This window comes from Triticum aestivum, chromosome 4D (genome assembly GCF_018294505.1).
Source record: "Triticum aestivum cultivar Chinese Spring chromosome 4D, IWGSC CS RefSeq v2.1, whole genome shotgun sequence".
NCBI lineage: Eukaryota > Viridiplantae > Streptophyta > Magnoliopsida > Poales > Poaceae > Triticum > Triticum aestivum.
This window is the reverse complement of record NC_057805.1, coordinates 70,953,468-70,976,958: the sequence shown is the minus strand read 5'-3', so window position 1 is coordinate 70,976,958 and position 23,491 is coordinate 70,953,468. Positions and strand designations below refer to the sequence as shown.

The window sequence follows — 23,491 nt, the reverse complement described above, 5'->3', positions numbered from 1 at the left end:
AGCCCTCCCGGGAGAGATTAGGGCTTGGCGGTGGCTCCGTATCGTAAAACGCGATGAATCCTTCTCTTTGATTTTTTTCTCCTCGAACGTGAATATATAGAGTTGGAGTTGAGGTCAGTGGAGCTCCAAGGGGGCCAAGAGGCAGGGGGCGCGCCCAGGGGGGCAGGCGCGCCTCCCACCCTCGTGGACAGGGTGTGGCCCCCCTGGCCTTGATTCTTTCGCCAGTATTTTTTTATTATTTCCAAAAATAATCTCCGTGAAGTTTCAGGTCATTCCGAGAACTTTTGTTTCTGCACAAAGATAACACCATGGCAATTCTGCTGAAAACAGCGTCAGTCCGGGTCAGTTCCATTCAAATCATGCAAGTTACAGTCCAAAACAAGGGCAAAAGTGTTTGGAAAAGTAGATACGACGGAGACGTATCAATAGGAAGTGGGTTAGACTTAAATGTGCTAGTCATATTCTTCATGATGCTCTCTTTATGTTTCAATTCTTATCTTTTAGGTGAGCATCATTGAAATCATGATGCCTAGCTAGGGGCGTTAAACGTTAGCGCTTGTTGGGAGCCAACCCAATTTTATTTTTGTTCCTTGCTTTTTTGCTTCTGTTTAGCAATAAATAATTCATCTAGCCTCTGGTTAGATGTGGTTTTATGTTTTAATTAGGGTTTGTGCCAAGTAGAACCTTTGGGAAGACTTGGGTGAAGTCTTTATGATCTTGCTGTAAAAGACAGAAACTTTAGCGCTCACGAGATTTGCTGCCATTTTTTCACTGGAGAGTGTTTTTAAGTTGATTCTTTTTGCAGATGATTAATAGACAAAATCCTCAGGTCCACCAATTTATTTCAGAATTTTTGGAGTTCCAGAAGTATACGTTTGATACAGATTACTACAGACTGTTCTGTTTTTGACAGATTCTGTTTTCACTGTGTTGTTTGCTTATTTTGATGAATCTATGAGTAGTATCGGAGGGTATGAACCATAGAGAAGTTGGAATACAGTAGATATTACACCAATATGAATTTAGAATGAGTTCACAACAGTACCTAAGTGGTGATTTATTTTCTTATACTAACGGAGCTTACGAGTTTTCTGTTGAGTTTTGTGTTGTGAAGTTTTCAAGTTTTGGGTAAAGATTCGATGGCCTATGGAATAAGGAGTGGCAAGAGCCTAAGCTTGGGGATGCCCAAGGCACCCCAAGGTAATATTCAAGGACAACCAAAAGCCTAAGCTTGGGGATGCCCCGGATGGCATCCCCTCTTTCGTCTTCGTTCATCGGTAACTTTACTTGGAGCTATATTTTTATTCACCACATGATATGTGTTTTGCTTGGAGCGTCATTTTATTTTCTTTTGTTTTGCTTTTTGTATGAATAAAATACCAAGATCTGAAATTCTTGAATGAGAGAGAGTCTTCACATAGCTACATAATTATTTAACTACTCATTGATCTTCACTTATATCTTTTTGGAGTAGTTTGTCATTTACTCGTGTGCTTCACTTATATCCTATGAGTAAATGGTTGAATGATTTGAATGTCATAAATCTGAAATTATATATGTTTCATATGCCTTTCCCATGGGGAGTAATGCCTTCACATATAAGAAGTAGAGGTGGTAAATTTTTTGAAGGTTAGCAAAAATTGTATTGGTCACTTGAACAATTCATGAAAGAATATTGAAGGAAGAGAGATTTCACATATAAATATACTATCTTGGACATCTTCTATCATTGTGAGCCCCATTAATTATTTTCAAACCTGAGCAAATTAGTTGAAGTTGGACAAGGAAGACAACATAATGAGTTATGCTTGGGTATATTTGTATAGAAGTTATATTGTTATGGATCCTCTAACATGTGGTGCTTGCTATTTAGAGTCCTTTGCTAGCCAAAATATCTGTACTAAGCGGGAATACTGCTTGTGCATCCAAATTCCTTGAACCAGGTTTATTCCATGAGTGTCCATCATATCTACCTATATGCGGTATTTACCTGCCGTTCCAAGTAAATTTGCATGTGCCAAACTCTAAACCTTCAAATAATAATCTATTTTGTATGCCCGAATCACTCATGTAGCGACTAGGGGCTGTCAGTATCTTCCATGCTAGGTAATTTATTCTCACGATGAGTGGACTCCGCTCATCATTCACGAGAAAATGGCTGGTAACTGGGATGCCCAGTCCTATGATCAAAAGATCAAAAACAAATTCGCAAATAATTTAAACAAAACTCCCCCAAGATTGTTGATAGTTGGACAGCACCCATTGTTTCGGACAAGCCGTGGAGTGTGATTGTTGATGGAGGGAGAGTAAAATCTTTACCTTTCTGTTTGGGAACCGCCTATAATGTATCTAGTATGGAAGATATTGGGAACTCTTGGTCGTTATGTTGACAATGAAAGCATACCTCTAAAAATTATTTTCATCTCTGTTTTTGCTTCGAGCTCTGGCACCTCTGCAAATCCCTGCTTCCCTCTGCGAAGGGCCTATCTTTTACTTTTATGCAAGAGTCAGTAGTATTCCTTCTCATTCCAACCTACTCTTTAGTTGGCAAGCATCATATGATGGAAAGATCTAAGCATATATGGCCATTCAAATATATTTGATCATGAATTATTATTGTTGACAATTATCTATATGATAAATAAGTTGGGAGGCGAAACATTAAGCCCCTATCTTTCTCTGTGTTTGATGGATGCTATTTGTTCTAAAAATATGCTTTGAGTGGTAGCAATCATGGAAGACTATATGATAGTTGAGTATGTGGGATTTGCTAAATCAAAGCTCTTACATAGACCCTTCCTGAAAATAAGATGAATTGCAATTGTTTGATGACTGAGAACTGTTTGTTAGTTTTCAAGAAAGTTTATGATCTATACTTTAACATGTGAATAGCTTGTTACTTGATAATGAGAAGCTTTATGATATGAGCTACTGTTATGACATATAATGATGCTAGAAAAGGTGATTGAAATTATCATTGATCAAACTTGTGCACCTGCTAGCATTCACACTTCATAAATTATTTCTTTTATCATTTACCTACTCGAGGACGAGCAGGAATTAAGCTTGGGGATGCTGATACGCCTCCAACGTATCTATAATTTATGAAGTATTCATGCTACTATATTATCCTTCTAGGATGTTTTATATGCATTTATATGCTATTTTATATGATTTTTGGGACTAACCTATTAACCTAGAGCCCGGTGCCAGTTTCTGTTTTTTCCTTGTTTTTGAGTATCGCAGAAAAGGAAAACCAAATGGAGTCCAATTGACCTGAAACTTGACGGAGCTTATTTTTGGACCAGAAGAAGGCCATGGAGTAAAAGAATTGGGCCAGAAGAGTCCCCGGCTGCCCACGAGGGTGGGAGGCGCGCCCACCCCCTGGGCGCGCCCCCTACCTCGTGGACAGCCCGGAGACCCCCCTGACTTGTTCTCGATGCCAAAACCTCTTATATATATACAGAAACCCCCAGAACATAACCTAGATCGGGAGTTCCACCGCTGCAAGCCTCTGTAGCCACCGAAAACCAATCTAGACCCGTTCCGGCACCCTACCGGAGGGGGGATCCCTCACCGGTGGCCATCTTCATCATCCCGGCGCTCTCCATGACGAGGAGGGAGTAGTTCACCCTCGGGGCTGAGGGTATGTACCAGTAGCTATGTGTTTGATCTCTCTCTCTCTCTCTCTCTCTCTCTCTCGTGTTCTTGATTTGGCACGATCTTGATGTATCGCGAGCTTTGCTATTATAGTTGGATCTTATGATGTTTCTCCCCCTCTACTCTCTTGTAATGGATTGAGTTTTCCCTTTGAAGTTATCTTATCAGATTGAGTCTTTAAGGATTTGAGAACACTTGATGTATGTCTTGCATGTGCTTATCTGTGGTGACAATGGGATATCACGTGATCTACTTGATGTATGTTTTGGTGATCAACTTGCGGGTTCAGTGACCTTGTGAACTTATGCATAGGGGTTGGCACACGTTTTCGTCTTGACTCTCCGGTAGAAACTTTGGGGCACTCTTTGAAGTTCTTTGTGTTGGTTGAATAGATGAATCTGAGATTGTGTGCTGCATATCGTATAATCATACCCACGGATACTTGAGATGACATTGGAGTATCTAGGTGACATTAGGGTTTTGATTGATTTGTGTCTTAAGGTGTTATTCTAGTATGAACTCTAGGATAGCTTGAATGGAAAGAATAGCTTCGTGTTATTTTACTACGGACTCTTGAATAGATCGATCAGAAAGGATAACTTTGAGGTGGTTTCATACCCTACAATAATCTCTTCGTTTGTTCTCCGCTATTAGTGGCTTTGGAGTGACTCTTTGTTGCATGTTGAGGGATAGTTATATGATCCAATTATGTTATTATTGTTGAGAGAACTTGCACTAGTGAAAGTATGAACCCTAGGCCTTATTTCCTAGCATTGCAATACCGTTTACGCTCACTTTTATCGCTTGTTACCTTGCTGTTTTTATATTTTCAGATTACAAATACTCATATCTATTGTCAGAGTAAATGGCCACGGGTAGCCTAACCGACTGCCCCTGGTTCTTCTGAAAAATTTATCAGGCCTTCGGGCCTCCAAGCACTCCGAGCATTGGGCCGCCTTCCCTGGCCGGCTACCTCTGAAGCCGACTCCCGGAAGGCGACCCAGCCTCACCTACTCCTCCCCAGGATGACTAACAGGGTGGCCGACTTCAAGAAGCCGGCCAAGAAGGACGCCGACTCCAAAGAGCCGGCCGAGCCCACAACCACTCCAAGCCACTCCCACATAACGGCGACATGACGGGGTGTGGCCACAGTGCCGCCCACTACCCCCGAAGCCCGAGGCGGGCGTGGCTACAGGAGGCCGTACGGGACGGACGTCTCCCGTGCGGCTCGGCACTGTAGCCATGCTGGCCTCGACGTCACCCACGACCGACTCCCGTACGGCCCGCGGGCGGTGGGCCCCTTCAGCCAGAGAGAGGAGCGAAGGCGGCCCGGCCTTTCCCAGTCGGCCAAGAGCGTAGCCGGCCTCCAGAAGCCGGCTACTCCCTTCCTCGAAGCAGGAGCCCCATTAAGGAGACAAGACGAGGTAAGGCTACAGTGATAGCCCCCGAGGCGGCCCACTGTAGCCACGCTTACCTCGACAAAGCCCTCGTCATCACAGGCGAGGCTACAGTAAGCAGCCGCCGACAATACCCTAGGCGGTGGGGCCGGCCTGTCGACCAAGTAGCCGGCAGCCGGCGGGACCCAGCAGCCGGCGGAGAAGCCGGCGAGCGTAGACACTGACGGCTGGGACCAGAGCCCAGCCGGATTACCATTGTACCCCCGGGGGGTAGGCCTATATAAACCCCCCGGAGCACCCATGCAAAGGGTTGGCACCTGAGCATGGTTCGCCTCCAAGCATAGTTGGCCTCTGAGCATAGAGTTGCCTTCTAAGCATAGCACACACACCATAGATAGAGAGAAGCAAGAGCTAGCCTTGTTCCTCTTCTCCCTTGATCTCAACAGCTCTAGGAGCGATTGTAGCTACCTTTCATCGATCTTGTGATCATGCGGAGACCCCGTAGAGCAGGATTAGGGGTGTTATCTCCTCGGAGAGCCCCGAACCTGGGTAAGATCCGCCGGCGTGCATGTCTTCGCCTCATCCCGTTTCCAGGCACCGGCGACGTTTTATTGGCTCCCACAATGATAAGCCATCCCTTGGCATATGTCGCACCAACCACCCGACATTGGCGCCCACCGTGGGGCCAGGTGCACCGTCGTCCGGAGACCTGTTCTAGACGGGAACCCTCTTCCTCCCCCGCGAGCGCAGCTAGCCTGCTGCGCCCGATGGCGTTTGCCTCAACGCGCTGCAAGGCGTCGACGACGCCTGCGCAGCGAGCTGCCTCGCCGATCTGCTCGGCGAGACTCGCATCTCCGACGAGCCTGCGTCCGACGCAGGCACCGACTACCCCGAGAGCCGCCTCGTCAGCCTCCTCGACCAACTTCACGTCTCCAGCGAGCCTGCTGCGGACATGGAGTCGGTCGGCTCCACCGACCCGATGCTCGCCGACTCCGACACCGCATCACTTGACGCCTACCCCTCCGACGTGGTGGTCTTCGACGACCCCCTCCCTCGAGCTGACAGCGGCAGCAGCGCTGTCACCGAAGTGCTGGTCATCAGCCACGTCTCCAACTCGGGCGAGAATGCCCGCGACGCTCAGCTAGCGGCGATGCACGACTTCTCCGTCCCCATCCCGGCCAACGCCGACGGCGAGACCCTGGAGGCACGCCGCCTTGCCCTCATCGCGGAGGGCCAGAAGATAGCCTCGATGAGACGCCTCACCGAGGCCCACCAGCGCGAAGTCGACCGCGCCGCCTTCGGCACGCCGCTGCCTAGCGGCCCGAGCCGAGCCGGCTTCGTCCAGAAGCGCGGCGCAGCCGTCGCCAGCATGCTGGGCGCAGACCGCCCCGTCTACGCCACCCCGCTCAAGAATCTGCGAGCCGCTCAGGCGGCTGCAGAAGAGCTCAATGGGATGGGAGCCGATGAGCTCCCCTACATGACGAGACGGATCCAACAGCTGCTCGACGCGGCTGCAGAACGGCACGAAGCCGGCGCCCGTGCTGATAGTCATCCCCCACGCCGGGAGCACGCCGCGACGTCCCGCTCGCCGACTGCGAGCGGCGCGCGCCAGAAGAAAGACAAGGAGCCGGCTGCCAGCCGCAGCCGGACTCGCATTACCATCGAGCGCGACGCGGATGGCCGCCCTCGAGCTGTAGAGCACCAAGGAAATCTGCCTCCTCCCCCGCCTCGAAGAGAAAGACGCCTCACTCCGCCGCCTATTACACACCCGACTCTTGGCGACCGACTCGGCCGCCGAGAAGGAGTCGGCGAGAACGACGCCCGCCACAGGATCGACCACCTTGCTCGATCCTTGGCGTTAGAAGAAGAAGACGATGTCGGCCCGCCATGCTTTGGCCCCCGCATCCACGACGAGCCCTTCCCCAAAGGGTTCTCGCTCCCCAGAGACACGCCCAAATACACTGGCTCAGTGAAGCCGGAAGATTGGCTCATCGACTACTCCACGGCCGTCAGCATCGCCAACGGCAATCGGCGCGTCGCCGTGAAGTACGTCCCCCTGATGCTGCAAGGCACGGCGCGCACGTGGCTCAACAGCCTCAAGCCCTACAGCATCAACAGTTGGCTGAACTTCACCGAAGTTTTCATCCGCAACTTCACCAGCACCTACAAGCGGCCTCCCAAGCCTCGCCAGCTCTCCCTTTGCGTCCAAGGGCCCAACGAGTCGACCCGCGACTACCTCACGCGGTGGGCCAAGCTCCGCAACTCCTGCGAGGGGGTGCACGAGGTCCAGGCCATCGAGTACTTCACCGCCGGGTGCCGAGAGGGCACCCTCCTCAAGCACCGACTCCTCTGCGACGAGCCGGCTACCCTTGATGAGTTGCTGATCACCGCCGACAAGTACACCACAGCCGACTCCTCGATGAAGACCGAGCTGAGAGTAGACGCCTCTGGGAAAGTAATTGCTCCGGCTCCCAAGACGCCGGCTGGCGACCCTAATCGGCGCCCCTACCAGAACGACCACAAGCGCAAGGGCCCCATGCCGACTTCCTCGAGTCGGCAGGTGGCCACAGTTGAAGACGAGCAGCCTGAAGAACGGCCCGCTCCCAAGAAGAAGGGTGGAAGGCCGGCTTGGCAGCCGTCTTTCTCCTACGAGCAAGCACTCGACGCCCCCTGCAAGGTCCACAGCGGCGCGAAGCCGTCCAATCGCACAACCCGGAAATGCCACTGGCTCACCCGCATCTCCAAGGGCGAGGGAATGCTGCCGCCTCCACCTCCCGGCCAGCCGCCTCCAGCCCCCCAGCAGCCGGCGGCTCGGCCGGCAGTCGGCGCCATCCAAGACGAATTCCCCGAAGAGCATGCCGCCTATGTCGTCTTCACTAGTCAAGCCGACGACAAGCGCAGCCGACGCCGACAGCACCAAGAAGTTAATGCAGTCGCCTCTAGCACCGCCGAGTTTATGCACTGGTCGGAAAAGCCAATCAGCTGGAGCCAGGCCGACCACCCAGAGGTGATGCCTTCGCCTGGCTCCTATGCTATGGTCTTGGACGTCACCCTCGCGACGGAGAGGCGAGCTGCCAGATTTTCCCGCGTCCTGATAGACGGCGGAAGTAGTATCAACATACTGTACCGCGATACCATGGAGAAGCTGAACATCAAAGCGAAGCAGCTCATGCCGAGCCGCACCGTCTTCCATGGTATTGTACCCGGCCTGTCTTGCTCTCCAATCGGAAAGATCAAAATGGATGTTCTCTTCGGAGACAAAGATCATTTTCGCTGGGAAGCAATATGGTTCGAGGTAGTGGATTTGGAGAGCCCCTATCATGCGCTACTTGGCCGACCTGCTTTGGCCAAGTTCATGGCTGTACCCCACTACGCCTACCTGAAGATGAAGATGCCGAGCTCGAAGGGGATCATCACGGTAGCCGGCGACTACAAGAAGTCCATCGAGTGCGTCATGGCCAGTAGCCGGCTGGCCGAGTCCCTCGTGGTGGCAGAAGAGAAGAAGATGTTGGAACGGGTTGTGGCCATGGCCGGCAAGCAGCCGGCCTTGTCCCCCAACCCCAAGGATTGTGATGCGCAGGGCTCCTTCCAGCCTGCAAAAGAGACGAAGAAGATACCACTGGACCCAGAGCACCCGGAGAGGTTCGCTGTCATTGGGGCGAACTTGGACAGTAAATAGGAAGGCGAGCTCGTCGACTTCCTCCGTGAGAATCGAGACATCTTTGCATGGTCCCCAAAGGACATGCCGGGTGTCCCGAAGGATTTCGCCAAGCACAAATTACATGTCCGAGATGATGCGAAGCCGGTCAAGCAGCCCCTCCGCCGACTGTCAGAGGAGAAGCGAAGAATTGTGGGATAAGAGATAGCCCGACTCCTTGCAGCCGGCTTTATCATGGAAGTGTTCTTTCCAGAGTGGCTTGCCAACCCAGTTCTGGTTCTGAAGAAGAATAACAAGTGGCGTATGTGTATAGACTACACGAGTTTGAACAAGGCCTGCCCAAAGGATCCGTTCGCTCTGCCACGGATTGACCAAGTGATAGACTCCACAGCCGGATGCGAGCTGTTAAGTTTTTTGGATGCATACTCAGGGTATCATCAGATCAAGTTGGACCCAGCTGACCGCCTGAAGACTGCCTTCATCACACCCTTTGGAGCTTTCTGCTACCTGACAATGACATTCGGCTTGAGAAATGCCGGTGCCACTTTTCAGCGTTGCATGCAGAAATGTCTCTTGAAACAACTCGGCAGAAATGCCCACGTCTATGTAGATGACATTGTGGTGAAGACAGAGAAGCGCGGTACCTTGCTGGAAGACCTGAAAGAAACATTTGCCAACTTGCGCCGATTCCAAATCAAGCTCAATCCCGAGAAGTGCGTGTTTGGAGTGCCAGCCGGCCAGCTGCTAGGCTTCCTGGTCTCCGAACGCGGCATTGAGTGCTACCCCGTCAAGATCAAGGCCATCGAGAGGATGGAGATTCCCACCAAGCTGCGAGATGTGCAGAAGTTCACTGGCTGCTTAGCCTCCCTGAATCGTTTTATCAGCCGACTAGGAGAAAAAGCCCTCCCCCTGTACCGACTCATGAAGAAGTCCACTCACTTCGAGTGGAGTGATCAAGCCGACCAAGCCTTCCATGAGTTGAAGAAAATGCTGACCACTCCGCCTGTCCTGGCTGCGCCGACTGAGAAGGAGCCCATGCTCCTCTACATCGCCGCGCCTAGCCGAGTCGTCAGCACTGTTGTTGTGGTCCAGCGCCCGGAGGAAGGCCGAGCCCAGCTAGTCCAGAGGCCGGTCTACTATCTCAGTGAAGTACTATCCAGCTCAAAGCAAAACTACCCGCACTACCAAAAGATGTGCTATGGGGTGTACTTCGCTGCCAAGAAACTGAAGCCCTACTTCCAAGAGCACCCCATCACGGTCGTGTGCACTGCCCCGCTCGCCGAGATCATAGGCAGCCGGGATGCATCCGGCCGGGTGGCCAAATGGGCCATTGCCTTGGCGCCCTACACGATCTTCTATCAACCCCGCACCGCCATCAAGTCGCAAGCATTGGCCGACTTCCTCGTCGACTGGGCCGAGACCCAGTACTTACTGCCGGCTCCCGACTCTACCCATTGGCGGATGCACTTTGACGGGTCCAAGATGCGCACCGGCTTGGGAGCCGGCATCGTCCTCACCTCTCCCAAAGGCGACAAGCTCAAGTACACGCTGCAGATCCACTTCGCCGCCTCCAACAACGTCGCCGAGTACGAGGCGCTCGTACACGGGCTCCGGCTAGCCAAAGAACTCGGCATACGCCGGATCCTGTGCTACGGCGACTCAGACTTGGTGGTCCAGCAATCATCTGGCAACTTGGATGCCAAGGACGCGAACATGGCGAGCTATCATTTCCTCGTCCAGCAGATGAGCGGATACTTCGAAGGGTGCGAGTTCCTTCACGTGCCAAGGGCCGACAACGACCAAGCGGATGCCCTAGCACGGATCGGCTCCACCCGACAAGCCATACCGACTGGCGTCTCCCTCCAGCGCCTCCTCAAGCCATCCATCAAGCCGTCTCCAGAGTCGGATTCCATCTTTGTACCGCCTGCGCCAGAAACAGCCGGATCCGACTGGAGAAATCCCGCAGGCGGCACGGGGACTTCGACGACTGGCCCGGGGACTGCCGTAGTCGCACCCGGCCCGGGGACTTCAGAACCCGGCTCGGGGACTGCATCAGTCGGCCCGGGGACTGCAAGGACACAAGAAGCGGTGGCCGACTCCAATGCAACACCCAACCCACCCACCCGAGTCATGGTGGCCACATTAACAGAAGAAGAAGTCACAGCTCCCTCATGGGCCCAGCCCATCCTCAAGTTCCTAGTCAGCAGAGAGCTGCCGGCTGACGAGATCTCAGCAAGACTAGTGCAACGACGAGCCGCAGCATACACAATAATCAACAGAGAGCTTGTGAAGCGCAGCGTCACTGGAGTCTCCCAGCGTTGTGTCGAGCCAGAAAAAGGAGTGGCAATCCTCAAAGACATCCACCAAGGCGAGTGCGGCCACCACGCAGCCTCAAGATCTCTCGTGGCCAAGGCTTTCCGCCACGGTTTCTTCTGGCCGACCGCCTTGGAGGATGCTAAAGAAATAGTCAAGAGCTGCAAAGGATGTCAAGTTTTTAGTTCCAAGCAACACCTGCCGGCTTCTGCCCTCAAGACCATTCCCCTTACATGGCCTTTTGCCATTTGGGAACTGGACATGGTGGGCCCTTTCAAGACAGCCCGCGGTGGCCTAACACATCTACTTGTTGCTGTGGACAAGTTCAAAAAGTGGATTGAAGCAAAGCCAATCAAGAAACTCAATGGGCCGACTGCCGTAACATTCATCACCGACATCACTACTCGGTACGGCGTGCCGCACAGCATCATCACCGACAACGGCACGAACTTCGCCAAAGGAGCACTGGCACGTTTCTGCGCGATGCAGGGCATCCGACTGGACTTAGCGTCCGTTGCCCACCCGCAGTCAAACGGCCAGGTCGAGCAAGCAAATGGACTTATCCTCTCCGGCATCAAGCCCCGACTGGTTGTACCACTGGAGCGATCGGCCGGCTGTTGGCTCGAAGAGCTGCCGGCTGTCCTCTGGAGCCTGCGCACTACACCTAACAAGTCAACCGGCTTCACTCCATTCTTCCTCGTGTACGGTGCCGAGGCTGTCATCCCAACAGACATCGAGTTCGACTCGCCTCGGATCACCATGTACATGGAGGAGGAAGCCAAAGAAGCAAGAGAAGACGGCGTCGACCTACTGGAAGAAGGCCGGCTGTTAGCCCTCAGCCGGTCCGCCATCTACCAGCAAGGGCTGCGCCGCTACTACAACCGCAAAGTCAAGCCAAGATCCTTCCAAGAGGGCGACCTTGTGCTCCGGCTGATCCAGCGAACAGCCGGCCAGCACAAGCTCACGGCCCCTTGGGAAGGCCCCTTCGTCGTCAGCAAGGCACTCGGCAACGACTCCTACTACTTGATCGACGCACAAAAACCAAGAGCACGCAAGAGAGACGACTCCGGCAAGGAGTCGGAACGACCATGGAACGCAAACCTCCTAAGATGATTTTACGGCTGAAAAGCAGTATGTATCACGCTCCCCTTTTGTATTAAGTACAAACCAACAGGCCCCCCGAACAGTACTCGGGGACGGCCTTTTTATTATCTATGAATGACTAGTGTCATATCCATGAATGTATTATTACATTTTGAATTCTTGTCCGACACCGGGTTCGACTAGTCGGCCCGGGGACTGGCCGCCTTGAGCTATATCGAAAGTTTTTCCTAAAGTCAGAAAAGTAGTGCGCCGGCTCCCGAGTCCTCTCTTGTTGAAAGTCGCAGCTCAAAGAACTGACTGTCCGACTAGCAAGAGGAAAGACAGAAAGGACGCCCACACGAAAAATGGCTAAGGAACAACGAACCTATATAGCAAAAAGACGGCCTCCAAACATGCCTGCCGACTGTCAAAGCAGCCGGCTGGCCGGCCTCCTAAAAAACTTAGCTTTAGTCCAGCAGAGCTAAAAGTACTTCCCCCTCCCCAATCGGCCAGGCACTCCCCGGCTACAGATTGCAGAGCAACTGTCTGACTGGGGAGGCGGCAACCAAGGGAGGGCGGCAAAGGAAAAAGCAGAAGGACAAAGAGCAAAGCACAAGGAAAGGCCGAATGCATAAGTTATATATACATAAAAGCCGCCAACAGGGCAGCAATAGGCATAAGTTCGAATACACCCAGTGGGTGGAATTGTGCGAATTTAACCAAACATTGTTCTAAAGAGTAACAAGACAGGAAAAGCAAAAAATGGCGGACTAAGGCGCGACATGGAGGCCGAGCTGGTCGGTGAAGGCGGACTCGCCGGCTAAAGGAGTGGCCGCCTAGCGGGTCTCGGCTTGGCCATCACCTACGGCAGGTGACGCACTCGCGCGCGACGTGGTGCTGGAGGTGCGGTCAGGCTGAGGCTGGCCGGCTGCTCCACCAGCCGGCTCGGCGTCTTCACCTTCCTCCTCCTCTTCTTCACCCTCGTCGCTGCAGTCGATCTCCTCCGTCGAGTCTTCGCCGTACGCCGGGTCCAGCCCGAACCACTCTTCCGGCTGGGCGACTCCATTGTCGTCCACCTCGGGGGCGAAGACACTGGTGTCGATGTAGTCGGCGATCGCCGAAGCCCGCCGGATGATGGCCGGCCGCGCCGGCTCCGGCTCCGTGTCGGCTTGCTGCCGCCAGGTAGCCAGCTGGTCCAGGTTCAGGCCGGGATACCAGGCCTTGACGAACTCCAGCGCCCGCCTGGCACCAGAGCGAGCCGCCGACGCCTTCCAAGCCTCGAAGCGGCCGACTGCCACCTCCAGCCAGTCGGCGGTCCGACTGGGGGTGCGAGGGACCGCCTGGCCGGGCCAGAGGGCGGCCAAGACCTGCGCCCCGGCACGTTGAAGCCGGCGGAGCAGCCGGTGAGCCGGCTGGATGCGAGCCTGGATCGCCAGGAGCTGTTCCTCCAGCGAGCGGCCGGCGGTTGGCGAGATCTCAAAGCCGGCTTGCCTCTTCGCTTGGCGACGGGCCTCGATGGCCTGGTTGGCGGCAGTTGAATAGCCAGGGAAATACTCTGTGCAAGAAGAAAGGAAGAAAGGAACACCAAAATCAGAAAACAAGCCAAAGTGGCAGATGGCAAGAAAGGACGAAGAGATAGACGGCTTACCGTCAACCAGATCCTCGATCTGGCCATAGCCGGAGACCAGAGTCTGCCTGGCCTCTGCCCAGCCGGCCGCCTCCGTCTCGAACTCGGCCTGGAGAGTCGCTTCGCAGTCCTGCGCAGCCTTCAGCGCCGCCTTGTGGCCTTCCTCCTGGTCGGCCAGCTTCTTGACCAGGCGGTCGCGCTCCTGCACCAAGGCGGCGAGCTCGGCATCCTTGGCACGAAGAGCAGTCAGGGACTCCCCCAGTTGTGCCCTCAGACTGGCGTTGGTCGCTGCAAAGTCAGAAGAAGAAGAAGAACAGTAAGAAGTCGTCAAGGAAGATCCGACCCGACTGCTCAGCAGTCGGCCCGAATCTCGGGGACTACACCCAGTGGGTGCGCTGACGCGCCCCCACATGAGATAAAGATCAAGTCATGTACCTCGGCTCTCAGTAAGGTCGGCGGTCTTCTGAGTTAGCTCCCGAGCCTGGGAGTTGAAGGCAGCCGCTCGAAGGTTGTGGTAATCCTGCAAGATGGACAGAAGACCGAAGTGAGAACAAAAACAGCAAAGGTAAAACCTCCAAGAAGTTCCAAGCCGCCTGCTCAGCAGCCGGCTCGGAACTCGGGGACTACACCCAGTGGGTGCGCTGACGCGCCCCCATGGAAGAAATCAAGATCAAGAAGAGAAAGCAAAGTCAAGAAGAAGCAAGATGGGGAATACTAACCCGGATGGCCGCCCGCGTTGCGAGGAACTCGTCGGTGAACTGCCTCAGCGCCGCGGCTTGGCCTTGGAGCCGGGTCCGGACGTCTTGAGCAGCCACGTTCACCACGGCCGTCCCTCCGCCTGGTGTCCACACCGAGGTAGCGCTGGCCGCCTCCGCATCTCGGGCCGACGAGCTGGAGCCTACGTCCGGCTGTGGCTCCGACGCGGCCTTCTGCGGCTCCGACGCGGCCTTCCCCGCACGCCGGCTTGGCGGAATCCGGACCACCACCTCAGTCCTCGTGGCCGGCTCGCCCTCCGCCGACTGTGCGGGCGGCGGATCAGGCCGGCCGCCTTGGACCGCCCCAGTTGGCGGGGTCGGCTCCGGCGCCTTCTCCAAGATGATGACGTCGTCGCCGCTTCCCCACAGCCCTGGCTGGTCGCCGCTGGCTCCCCCTGGCGAGGGCTCCATGCCCCCAGGCGCCATGACGCGCAGCGGGGTGACCATCAAAACCTCCCCCGCCGCCGCCGCGGCCTCAGCCTCTGCCTGGGCCCTGGCTGCGGCCTCGGCGAGTGCCTTCGCCGCTTCCTCCTCCCGAGCCGCCTGGGCGGCGGCTGCCTTCCGTGCCTCCGCCTCCCGTGCCTCCTGCTCCTCCCGCACCTCCCGCGCGTTCCTTTCCGTCGCCTCCTGGAGGTCGGCGCGGGGGTCCACGCGGCGGGTGGTGCTCCCAGAGCCCCTTGGCGACTCGACAACGGAGCTCTGATCGTTGAAGAAAAAGACGAGAGTTCAAGAACCACCAAAGAAAGAAAGAAAGAGAGTACACAGAGAAAGAGAACTTACGCCGACACGGTCTGCGGTTGCTTCACCACTTTGCGAAAACGAGCCGCCTTCGCGGCCGCCTCTTCCCGCCTGGTGGCTGCCGCCCCGCCCCTGGGCTTCTTCGTTCGGCTGCCGAATAGACCCTGGGCGGCGCGACGCTTCTGCCCTCCACCCCGAGCAGGCTGCGCGGCGGAGGAGCCCGCGCCGCGTCCAGATGCCGGCTGGCGGCGCGGGACGGCTTCGGCTTCATCCTCGTCCGGCCAGTCGTCAAAGGTAGCGGTGAACCCGGAGCCGCCTGCTTCGCCGCCGGCTTGGCCACCGCCCGGCTCGACGGCGTCGTCCATATGGACCGCCCCCAGGTCGGGGTCCTCCAGGTCGTGTTCGGTCCGGTCGGGGACGAAGCGGCGCTCCGCGTCTGACCCGCCGGCCGGCCGAAGCAGAGGGCTCTTTCGAAGAAGAAGCCGACTAAGTCAGAGTCGGCCAAGAGATGCTCGGCAACAAAGCTGAGAAAGAGAGAAAAAGAGACAAGGGGAACATACCGTAGGTGGAGGATTGGCTCGGCTATATGGCTCCTTGCCGAACTGCCACTCTTCAGTGAGTTGGCAGTTTGCAAGGTAGTTCACCATGTAGGCGACCTCATGGCGCGGCAGCTCCTTGGTGCACATCCGACTCGGGTCGAGCTGGCCGCTCATCTGACAGATCAGATGAGGCCGGCTCTGGAGCGGAAGAACCCAGCGCGTGATGAACGCAGCCAGAAGATCGGGCCCCGTTAGGCCCTCCGACTGGACCATCACCCGCAGTCGGGCGATGGCGGCGTTTCCAGCCTGCGACAGCGTCACCGCCTGGAAGGACCACTGGGGCAGCCTGCCCGCCGGTGGGCCGGCTACGTAAGCCGGCAGGTTGATGTAGTCGCCCCGTGGAGCGATGTTCCGCACGTAGAAGTACGACTTCTGCCACTTCTTCACCGATTGGATCAGCGTGATGACGGGGAAGGGGTTGTCGGCGCCCGATCTCCGCGGCGCGATGAAGGCGTTAGTATGAGCCAGCACGCCCTTGCTGCGCGTGCCCAGCTTCGACTGGAAGAGCTCCCCCCAGAGCTCAAGGGTGGGGAGGACGCCGAGATAGCCCTCGCATAGGGTGACGAAGGCGGATAGCAGCACCACCGCGTTGGGGGTGAGATGGTGCGGCTGAAGCTGATAGAATTCGAGCCAGGAGCGGAAGAAGGCGCTCACTGGCAGGCCGAAGCCGCGCAAGAAGTGCGAGCGGAAGACCACCCGCTCGCCCTCCTGCGGCTGCGGCCTGATTTCCTTCGCCGGCGCGAGGCGGACCTCTACTTTGTCCGCGCCGGGCAGCCGCCGCGTGTCGCGGAGGAAGTCGACGTGGTCGTCATGGACGTTGGAGCCGTCCCAATCCCCGCCAAGCTGCTCTACGGTGGGAGGCATGGCGAAAGCTAGCACGGCGGCGGAGGAGCGTGCGGTGGAAGAGCGCGGCGGCGAGGCGCTGTCGCTAGAACTGGCAAGAGGAAGAAGACGGTGGAAGTAGGAGGAGCGTGCGAGGGCCTGCCGCCCTCCACCTCCCCCTACTTATAGCCTCACGAGGCCGAAGAGGCCGGACGTGGGGGGAGACGTGGGATTAACTACGCCCACTCCCCCCACGTCTCGCGATTATTGCGCATAAGTGCGAGCCGAAACTGTCGCACGGAACGTGCGGGCGGTTTCGGGATACAAAGGATCCACGCCTGGGCCGGGGCGCGGACGTGGCGGGCCCCCTCCCTGCGGCGACGTCCCGTCACGCGCGTGGCCTGGCAGGCTTTCCGGCCACGTGGTTCGCCGACGGCCCGAGGCCGGCCCGCGGCCCGGTGCACGTGCCAGCGGGTTCCCGCCCTCCGACTCCAGAAGATTTCGACTCAGGCGGCGTGCCTGACCAAGGCCGGCTCTCAGCTGCCGGCTTGTCACGATAGGAAGCTGATCGAGCATCTCAACCCACATTCCACCTCGTAGCCCAATCAACTTTGGGGACTACTGTCGGAGTAAATGGCCACGGGTAGCCTAACCGACTGCCCCTGGTTCTTCTGAAAAATTTATCAGGCCTTCGGGCCTCCAAGCACTCCGAGCATTGGGCCGCCTTCCCTGGCCGGCTACCTCTGAAGCCGACTGCCGGAAGGCGACCCAGCCTCACCTACTCCTCCCCAGGATGACTAACAGGGTGGCCGACTTCAAGAAGCCGGCCAAGAAGGACGCCGACTCCAAAGAGCCGGCCGAGCCCACAACCACTCCAAGCCACTCCCACATAACGGCGACATGACGGGGTGTGGCCACAGTGCCGCCCACTACCCCCGAAGCCCAAGGCGGGCGTGGCTACAGGAGGCCGTACGGGACGGACGTCTCCCGTGCGGCTCGGCACTGTAGCCATGCTGGCCTCGACGTCACCCACGACCGACTCCCGTACGGCCCGCGGGCGGCGGGCCCCTTCAGCCAGAGAGAGGCGCGAAGGCGGCCCGGCCTTTCCCAGTCGGCCAAGAGCGTAGCCGGCCTCCAGAAGCCGGCTACTCCCTTCCTCGAAGCAGGAGCCCCATTAAGGAGACAAGACGAGGTAAGGCTACAGTGATAGCCCCCGAGGCGGCCCACTGTAGCCACGCTTACCTCGACAAAGCCATCGTCATCACAGGCGAGGCTACAGTAAGCAGCCGCCGACAAGACCCTAGGCGGTGGGGCCGGCCTGTCGACCAAGTAGCCGGCAGCCGGCGGGACCCAGCAGCCGGCGGAGAAGCCGGCGAGCGTAGACACTGACGGCTGGGACCAGAGCCCAGCCGGATTACCATTGTACCCCCGGGGGGTAGGCCTATATAACCCCCCGGAGCACCCATGCAAAGGGTTGGCACCTGAGCATGGTTCGCCTCCAAGCATAGTTGGCCTCTGAGCATAGAGTTGCCTTCTAAGCATAGCACACACACACCATAGATAGAGAGAAGCAAGAGCTAGCCTTGTTCTTCTTCTCCCTTGATCTCAACAGCTCTAGGAGCGATTGTAGCTACCTTTCATCGATCTAGTGATCATGCGGAGACCCCGCAGAGTAGGATTAGGGGTGTTATCTCCTCGGAGAGCTCCGAACCTGGGTAAGATCCGCCGGCGTGCATGTCTTCGCCTCATCCCGTTTCCAGGCACCGGCGACGTTTTATTGGCTCCCACAATGATAAGCCATCCCTTGGCATATGTCGCACCAACCACCCGACATCTATCATCCATATTGCACTTGTATCACCATCTCTTCGCCGAACTAATGCACCTAGACAATTTACCATTGTATTGGGTGTGTTGGGAACACAAGAGACTCTTTGTTATTTGGTTGCAGGGTTGCTTGAGAGAGACCATCTTCATCCTACGCCTCCCACAGATTGATAAACCTTAGGTTATCCACTTGAGGAAAATTTGCTACTGTCCTACAAATCTCTGCACTTGGAGGCCCAACAACGTCTACAAGAAGAAGGTTGTGTAGTAGATATCAGACAGTGGATCAATGGTGAAACGGAGACCTTAAGCAAACTTGCAAAAAACTCCCCATGAAGTCTTGTAATTTCTCATAGGTCCAACGACTTCGACACTAACCACTACTCCCGCGCACCGGCGTCATGGGCGTCGCCTCTTCATCCCACAACGAGGGGCAACTGCCCTAGGGGGGATGGACGACGACGAGTGCTTGCGGCAGCTCCATAAGCCCGCAACGGCCCGAGAAACGACGCTCTCGCCTGGGAATCAGGCCTAGCACAAACAAGTGAGCGGCCAGGCCGAAAGCGTAGGGGCTATATATGCCCGTACTGATTTGCAATACGCCTTGCCTCTGGCATTCTGCGTTTGAACCGCCCATTTTCGCACTTGTGTTCCCTCGCTCGCAGTCGCTGCCTTCGCTTCACTAGTTCCTTCGTTCGCCTTGTTTGTTTAGGGTTTTTTTTTATCATTTTTCTCTGTCTTTAGTTTTCTTCAATTATTATTTCTTTCTTTCTTGGTTTTATTAGTTTCTTCGGATTTTCTTCTTCTTTTACATTTTGCCTTTTCATTTATTTCTTCTATGTTTTTCTAGGTTTTCAAAGGTTTTTTTATTTTTCTTCTTTTCTTTGGTTTTGTTTGGTTTTTCTCGATTTTATTGGTTTTCTTTGATTTTCCTCGTGGTTCAAGGGTTTCTTATGTTTTTGTAGGATTTTCAACACATCTCTACCTTTTCCCACATAATCTATATCTTTATATATATATATATAAATGCATGTTTTAACATTTATAAATAAATTATTGACATTGTTTTTATATTATATGTTCTTAAGTCTACTTTTTTCATACACGTACATTTTTCGTATACATATGAAACATTTTTTTATACATGTGTAACATTTTCTAAACAATAGATGATTAACATTTTTATATTATATGTTCTGATGTTTAGTTTTTTCATACACGTTGTACACTCTTTCTTATACACCTGAAATATTTTTTATTCACGTTTCCCACCAAAAAATAAAATTTTTTATTCACATTAGGCATTTTTCAAATGCATGATAAATATTTTTAAAATATAGGTATCTTTGTGGTTTTTATTGTTTTTCTCGGTACGCAAAGTACATTTTTTATTCACATTAGGCATTTTTCAAATACATGATAAATATTTTTAAAATATAGGTATCTTTGTGGTTTTTATTGTTTTTCTCGGTATGCAAAGTACATTTTTTGACAACACATGAAACATTTTTCGGATACACGTTGGACATTTTTAAGATAAAGACTTTTCAAAATATATGTTTCCTTGTGGTTTTTATAGGTTTTTTCTGAACTCGTGTGTATTTTTTGTCGATATAAAATGTACATTTTTAAAGCACGCGTGAAACATTTTTCTGATACACAATGGACAGTTTTCAATTACATGAAGTATATATTTTTAATGCATTTTGAACACTTTTTCAAATACACAGTAATATTTTTCCGAATACAGTTCTACATTTTTTGAAGTATCCAAAAAAAATTACATTGTATAAACTTTTTTTTAATCTTGTGAGCATGACTAACATTTTTTTTGTATTTACACAATATCTTACAATGTGTAAACATTTTTCGCACACATACTTTTTTGTACAATTGATTAACATGTTCCACTTTTTCTGTTTCACTTTTGTACATTTTTCGTGTGCATTAAAAGCATTTTTATACACATGGTTAACATTTTTACGCACACATGAATCATTTTTGTGAATTACCTGAATATTTCTTTACAATCTATAAACGTTTTTCGCACACATGATTAACATATTCCATCTTTTATATTTCAAATTTGTTCATTTTTCGTGTGCCTCAAAAACATTTTTCTATACACATTGAACATTTTCTAATGCAAGATTAACATTATTTTCACGCATATGACTTATTTTTGCGAATTCGGTGAACATTTTTTTACAATGTATTAACATTTTTGTACACATAATTAACTTTTTTCGCACACATGATTAACATGTTCTACTTTTTTTGTTTCACATTTCTACATCTTTTGTTTGCATCAAAACATTTTTCTATACATATTTAATATTTTTTTAAAAATTAAGATTTTGTGCACACATGAATCATTTTTTTTTGAATTACATGAATATTTTTTTGAAATTTATAAATAATTTTAGTAAACATGATTAACATGTTATATTTTTTGTTTTACATTTATACATTTTTGTGCATCAAAAACATTTTTGAACACATTTAATACTTTCATATGCAATATTAATATTTTAAATAATTTAATGTAAATTTTTTTTATAATATAAATATTTAGAATATTTGTAAATATAAACAAATTAGAAAATAAAGCACAAAATCAAAAACAAAAAAGTGAATATAAAACGAAAGAAAAAAAAACCAAAAAGTAGCCAGCAGGCCAGCCGTGGCTACTGTGCCGGCCCAATAAGCCCCTGCAGGCGAGCCGTCGTATGACACATAGCCGTTGTTTTGATACTTGTATTTTTGTCCATGAGCGAAGAAACTTTAATTTTGAGGCTCTCAATCTCGCTAAGTTTGCGTATAACTTAGGCATAAGTAGACATATTTTATTAGGTATTGCTCATGACCCAATGCTTGTACATATGAAGATCACTTTGAATCAATAAAGTGGTATTTCCTATTGGGCGCCACAGGCGCCAGTTAACGTGCATTTTGTTAACTGGCGCCTGTGGCGTCCGTAAATGGGCCGGCCCATCTAGGCGCCGGTTGACGGTCTTTTTAAAAATTCTATGAACTTTTTTGAATATTGATGAACTTTTTCGAAATTTAATGAACATTTTGTCTTGAAAATGGATGAACTTTTTTTTTGATTTATGAACGTTTTCTAAAAATACATGAACTGTTTTTCAATTTCTATGAACTTTTTCAAATATAATGAACTTTTGCAAAATTGGATGAGCTTTTTTTCTATTTGAACGAACTTTTTTTTCCTAATTGATGAACATTTTTTAAAATTTATGAACTTTTTTTAAAGATATGAACGTTTTTTTTTCAAATGGATGAACCTTTTTTCTTTAAATCTGTAAACCTTTCTTGAATTCATATTTTTATTTTCGTAAAAAAAACCTGGGGGCAGTACGTTAGTGGGCCGGCCCATGATAGCAGCGCTGCAGGCGGCGGATCGTTAACGGGCGCCTGCAGCGCTGCATAGGAGCTCCCCAATAAAGTTGACGATGTTACTAAGAAAAAAAATCCGGCCGAAAGACTGACCTGGGCCCATCGGAGCCGGATGCAGGCCAGAGCGTGATCCGACCGAGCCACCATCGAGCCAAAAGGACCGAGAGGCTCGCGCCAGGCGAGGCGTCGCCCAGATTCCACATCCGACGCAGAGCAGCGATCCCCTTCCCCTCACGGTTGCAAAACGGCATCGATGCCGTGCGGAGTGTGCGGCTGCGCATGCCGCACCGGCGGCGAGGCCCCCAATGGGGAGCTGGATGCGCCGCTGCCTGACATTGAGACAGGATCTGGCCAGGGCGCGGCGCCACTGGACGCCCAAGTATCGCCGCTGAACATCGCTATTCATCGGGCAAGTACACGCTATATGCCCAATCGGGCCAATTTACTTTTCTTAACCGAATCGATTTTCTTTGCGGGGTCTAATCGGATCGATCCTGCACCTATACCTGTACGCAACGTAGATTTATACATGCGGCATCAGTTTTCTTCGATTGCCATCGACGATTGAACCTTTTTTCTTTCTTTTGTGCTCTACTAGTAGATAGTAGATTAAATAAGGTGACGCAGTTTTCCCAATGAACCATCTAATAATCAGTAGTTAACAAGTTTTAGGCTTGTATTTTTAAATATATTTACAGAGCCATGCACCAGACTAGTACTGTAGATTTATGTATTCTTTTCTAGACCTGATTTTTTTTAGCAATTTTTTTCTTGTGGTTTTCCTGTTTCTGGATCGTGTAGACGCCCTGTTATTTTGTTGGACTAAAGTAATTTCATTCCAATTGCCTGCAGGTATCATTGTTCTTGGTGTGGGTGTATTTGCTGGATTTAATGAGAAGATTTGCGATGAAACATACCGACGGAGACATATGGTTTAGCACACTTGCTGTGCTTCTTATGGCCTTACCGGTGACAGAGTACTTCTTAATTACTGCCATGTGTGAGCACAACCCAGATGGTTTGATGTGGAGGCTATATTGATATAGCGAAGCATTCTCTAGCCCACACTTGATACCATCCCCTCATGTTGGCTGACATGTTTGGTACTGTTATTGGCATATAGTACTTGTCATGTGCTGTCCTACTTTGTGTCATTTTTAGAGCTCTGAGGAATACGTGTGAGCCTTATAAACCCGAAACGAGAGATGCCGTACTATGTTGTTCCAATGTTGTATGTTGGTGTTGTTTTCCTATCTATGAATACTACATGCCTGTTATATATATAGCTGGGCAATAAATCAATTTTGTTGCACTGATCAACCACAAACACGAGTCGTTTGGCATCTATGTACTGGGGTAGACTTGTGTGAGATCACAATAGGTGAAATCTATGAGATAGAGTTTTTTGAAAAAAAAAATACATATTCAAACATTCTTAAAAAATTTGTAGACACACATCAATGTTTGATGTACAATCTTACAAAAATTCAGCTCCTAATTCAACTTACACTAATAGAAAAAAAGGCAAAATCAAATGTGAATAGTGTTAAAGTACTATTCACCCAAAGCTGCTACTATTTACATTCGAATTTGTT

At 51.8% G+C, this 23,491-nt stretch overlaps 1 protein-coding gene across 1 annotated transcript; it reads left to right on the top strand.

Moving 5' to 3' along the window:
* Window positions 1-22,037: 22,037 nt before the first annotated feature.
* Window positions 22,038-23,198, top strand: LOC123099645 (uncharacterized). Its single transcript, XM_044521765.1, has 2 exons — window positions 22,038-22,305; window positions 22,749-23,198. The coding sequence occupies exons 1-2, from the start codon at window positions 22,150-22,152 to the stop codon at window positions 22,935-22,937; spliced, it is 345 nt and encodes a 114-aa protein (XP_044377700.1). The 5' UTR covers window positions 22,038-22,149; the 3' UTR covers window positions 22,938-23,198.
* Window positions 23,199-23,491: the final 293 nt, after the last annotated feature.

Coding starts and splice junctions, on each gene's coding strand:
- LOC123099645 (XM_044521765.1), top strand. CDS start 22,150: ATGCCGTGCGGAGTGTGCGGCTGCGCATGCCGCACCGGCGGCGAGGCC. Junction 22,306..22,748: donor TGAACATCGCTATTCATCGG/GCAAGTACACGC, acceptor AATTGCCTGCAG/GTATCATTGTTCTTGGTGTG.